Raw genomic sequence first — 4,501 nt, forward strand, 5'->3', positions numbered from 1 at the left:
TGATATCCACATTATCCCCGTTGTCATGCGCCATTTTCTTGTGTTGCAGCACCTGCTAGCACATATGATTGCATCCATTAATTTTCCACACTTACAAGCAATTTTGATTATTTTTTCACAACAACTATATTTTTTTCCTTTTATGCACTCATTACTTCTTTTTTATAACAGGTATCGTTTTGGCAGTAACCAGCATATGGGAGTATGACAGCAATAGTTTCTATCAACCTCATTTCATGAACATCATTTCTTATCAAAAAAGTTTGGTGGCAACAATGTAAATCAACACATGGTATTCTTGTAGTGATTTTAGCACCTTTGGTTCTGAGTTTTCCTGGTAATTTGTAATGAATTAGCATGATAACTTGTTCTGACATGGGTTTGTTCAATATAAAAAGGAAGAAAGAGATCTTTTTTATGTTGAATAAATCTTAAAGGATGCTGATTACTCAATGCACACATTCTGGTAATCTATATTCATTCGAGATGGTATGTCAGTTTTAATGAGAAAATTCGTATATGTATTTCTAACATGCTCCAAAAAAGATAGCTTGACATATTGATGATGATAACCTATATGTGTTTATGTTCGTAACTTAATGATGAGGTAAATCAATGATGTAATCTGTAGGTAGGAACATGGACCAATTTTACCAACTTTTTGGTTGTAAAAGAGGAAAATTTAGTCAATCTTTTTTGTTGGTAACCTGACTGAATTTGAGTGGTAACTCAATTTACAATCAAGGAATTTGATTTTATTGGTATGAAATGCAAATGCAGCAGGTGTATAGAGGTTGAATCACTTACCTCCTTTCTTCTTTGCCTGATTATGACGAAATAGAGACGAACTGATGTAACCCCTGTGATGTTGTTGTGGTAAACCGGGGTCCTCCCTCAAATCCTTGTGTTTTGGCGATGTTTTTCGCGATTTCCTTTTTTTTGGTGGATCAGATCTGGGGCGGAGGTCGCCGGCGATGGAGGCGCGTCGGGGAGAGAGGAGAGAACTGATCGGGGCAGGTGGATGTTTCTTGCGATGGAGGTAAGAAACTAGGTTTTGGGGTGGTAAGTCACGTGCAGGAGGGGGGCAGGTGGGCCAAAGGGGTTGTGCTAACAGTCTTGGGCCTCAATGCGTTGCGCGCGGTGGGCCTCGTGAGAGAAGGCTGGGTCGTGGGTGGCGCTGCCGAAGTGGGTCACGCGCGGGGAGGAACGCAGGTTTTCGATCATGCGGATTTGTCGCTAACCACCAGTCGACTGGTGGTTAGTCGCGTCCATATATATATATATATATATATATATATATATATATATATATATATATATATATATATAGGACAAATGTTTCCTACAAGCAGTGGTAGTTACCACCACTTGCATTTTGTATGTTGTATGTAGTATCTGTCAAAATTAAGAGTATGTACGTGTAGTATGTAGTATATAACAATGATTAGGTAGTATATATACTAATTTTTAGGTAGTATATACCATGTTTTGAGTATGCTCTTTTTTACGTACAAATATGTACGTATTTCACAAATATAACAAAAACTATGGGTTCATATGCAATTTTTTCATGTAACTTGCTTTGAAATATCTTATATATAGTATATGAATATATTTAAAATGATAAAGTAGTATATATAGTACCACATAGTAGTATATGAGACATATGGGGTAATTACCACCGGGTGATAGTATATATATATGTGATAGTCTCACTCAACACATGTATCTATGATACTCCCTTCAGTGTCAAAAAACGTCTTATCTTTTGATACGGAAAGAGTGGTTCATAGGTATTTCAAACAATTCAATTCTGGTGCCGGGTTGATATTCCAAACGTGGGAGGAAGATTTACTGCTGCTTGTTGGCTGGTTCGTGCGGCCAACGGTGACCCATGCACGCACGCCAAGAGAGAGCAAGCTAAAGTGCCGTCATGGCATCTATAATCAACAGTAAGTATTCATATTAGTAACCGGATCGATGCATGATGGTAATTAAGCAGGTGCTAGTTTGTGTGCAGTAATCTTCTTCATGCTGGCTCTCGGTACGACGAATCCGCACGCCGCAAACTTAATTAAAGTACGTAGGCCTACACACACGTGTCGTTTGAAATGGTCAAAGGCTAGTCGTTGTTGCTTCTACCGACGATCGACAACAGCTTTTCACCGTACATAAAACGTGGAATAGTAGCGATTTTCGAACCATTTTCACCCCGGTCGACCCACACGGTGACACAGAATCAAACTAGGATCGTGGCACTCAAGGTTCGAGGCTCAAGCAAAATGTCAAAAGTGCTCTTATATTATGAGACGAAAGGAGTACGATGTTACCGGATAGTATAACCAAAGTGGTCATACCTTCCCTAAAAGCCTTATCCAGCGTTCGAGTACTTGACCTTAGAGGCTGGATCATGAGTTTTTACTCACGTTAGGAGGCACATATTCGTAGGTTTCGACCGGCAGCGGCCTCCTCCAGCGATGGCGAGGGAGAGGGAGTCTAAGGGCTAGCGGTGGAGAACCCGCTCGATCGAGGACGTAACCGGCAGATGGTTAGTGCCGTAGGTGTTGCTAGCTCCAACAAAAGCTAGCTTGACTTGCTCATTCCTAGTTGCATGCTTGTGAAACTTGGAATCTCCCATCCCATCCATACGTGCACGCTATCTGCCGCCGCCGCCATGCACGCATCCCGAGTCTCCCGTGCTCCTCTCATCGAGTCGTTGTGATCTCGAGGTAGCCTTCGTTTTCTTCCTCAGAAGGAGAGGAGCTCGATCGAGTCGCTTTGCTTGCACCATTGGAAGACTCGCCTCCTTGCTTTGCTCCTCCCGTCGAGTCTTCTCCATCCAAACGAAACCCTACGCCGCCGTCCAAACCAAGCAACAAATATTCTCCTCCGGCCGCCCCCCTCGTCCATGAACCATTTGCCAAATCCTATATACACGAATCACTGTCACAACCCACAAATCAAGGAAGCTCACGACGCAAGAGATCGTTCGCTCGCTCGTTCGCCAAGAAACCAACCACGATCCCAGCAAAGCCAGCCAAGAAGAAGAAACCACCCTACGTGCGTACCTAGCTAATGGCGACGGAGGCCGCCAAGGAGGAGATGGTGTTCTTCGACGTGGAGACGGCGGCGGCGCCGTCGCCCTCCGACTCGTCCGGCCAGTGGTGGCTGTTGGAGTTCGGCGCCATCCTCGTCTGCCCGCGCCGCCTCGTCGAGCTCGCCAGCTACTCCACCCTCATCCGCCCGGGGGACCCCTCCGCCGTCTCCAGGCGCTTCTCGGGCGACCCCTCCCTCTCCGCCGCGTTCCGCGCCGCGCCGCCCTTCGCCGACGTGGCCGACGACATCTTCGCGCTCCTCGACGGCCGCGTCTGGGCGGGCCACAACATCCGCCGCTTCGACTGCCACCGCGTCCGCGAGGCCTTCGCGGCGGCCGGCCGCGCAGCGCCGGAGCCCGTGGCCGTCGTCGACTCCCTCAACGTGCTCGCCCAGGGGTTCGGCCGCCGCGCCGGGGACCTCAAGATGGCCACCCTGGCCGCCTACTTCGGGATCGGGAAGCAGACGCACCGCAGCCTCGACGACGTGCGCATGAACCTCGAGGTGCTCAAGCACTGCGCCGCCGTGCTCATGCTCGAGTCCAACCTCCCCGCCGGCGTGCTCCCCGGCGCCGACGACGGCGCCGTCACCAGGCGCAGGGCCGCGACGTCTTCTACCACGACGGCGCCCGCGACTCCTCCTCGTCCTCCTCCTGCCGCCGCGGTTCTGAAGGTGAACGGGAGGTCGTCGTGCAAGAGGGACAGCACGGGGAAGGTGGTGGCGGCAGCGAGGGGAGCGGCGACGGCCACGACTAGCGGTGGTGCTCGGAGAGTGCGCCGGCCAATGACGACGCCGCCGTTCAGCATGGTCCTTAGGCACTCCCGGGCCATCGTGAGATGATCCGTCGACTAATTGCTTCCATACAAATTTGCATTCATTAATTTGTAGATGGAAATGGAAAGGTACAAATAACCATTCTAGCTAGCTAGCTAGGTAGCCGTGTTCATATTTACCCAAGGTCTAATTAGATATATGTACGTTGTTAACCACCTTCTCGTTGTTGTAAAAACGCAACGCACATTTCATTCATTTGCAATTGTATAAATGGCCCGTAAGTCTCAGCTGGAGCATTGTAACCCATAGTTGTACCCACCTCTATTGTAAATCTGTACAAAATATAAGAAAATGCATTCATTTTATTGCAAAGCTGTACAAAAAATAAAAAAGATAAGAAAATGTAAACATGGCAATTAGTATAGTCTAATTACACCAAGTAAAGAGGGGCAAATGACCAAATCTTCCGACTTTGTTTACGCTAACCCATTAGCGAAACGTCAATCGACTGACATTAGTTAATGGGTCATTCGATTTTGACATGGGCGGAGAAATTCGCCGAAGGAAGTCCAGAGGGGAAGAAAGAGAAGGAAGGAGCTCGTTGGCAGGCTGCCCTACCATCTATCTTAGAGAA

The 4,501-nt window shown here is 47.6% G+C and overlaps 1 protein-coding gene across 1 annotated transcript; it reads left to right on the plus strand.

Moving 5' to 3' along the window:
• Window positions 1-2,761: 2,761 nt before the first annotated feature.
• Window positions 2,762-4,203, plus strand: LOC119270958 (protein NEN4-like). Its single transcript, XM_037552949.1, has one exon. The coding sequence runs from the start codon at window positions 3,076-3,078 to the stop codon at window positions 3,931-3,933; it is 858 nt and encodes a 285-aa protein (XP_037408846.1). The 5' UTR covers window positions 2,762-3,075; the 3' UTR covers window positions 3,934-4,203.
• Window positions 4,204-4,501: the final 298 nt, after the last annotated feature.

This window comes from Triticum dicoccoides, chromosome 3A (assembly GCF_002162155.2).
Source record: "Triticum dicoccoides isolate Atlit2015 ecotype Zavitan chromosome 3A, WEW_v2.0, whole genome shotgun sequence".
NCBI classification, from domain to species: domain Eukaryota; kingdom Viridiplantae; phylum Streptophyta; class Magnoliopsida; order Poales; family Poaceae; genus Triticum; species Triticum dicoccoides.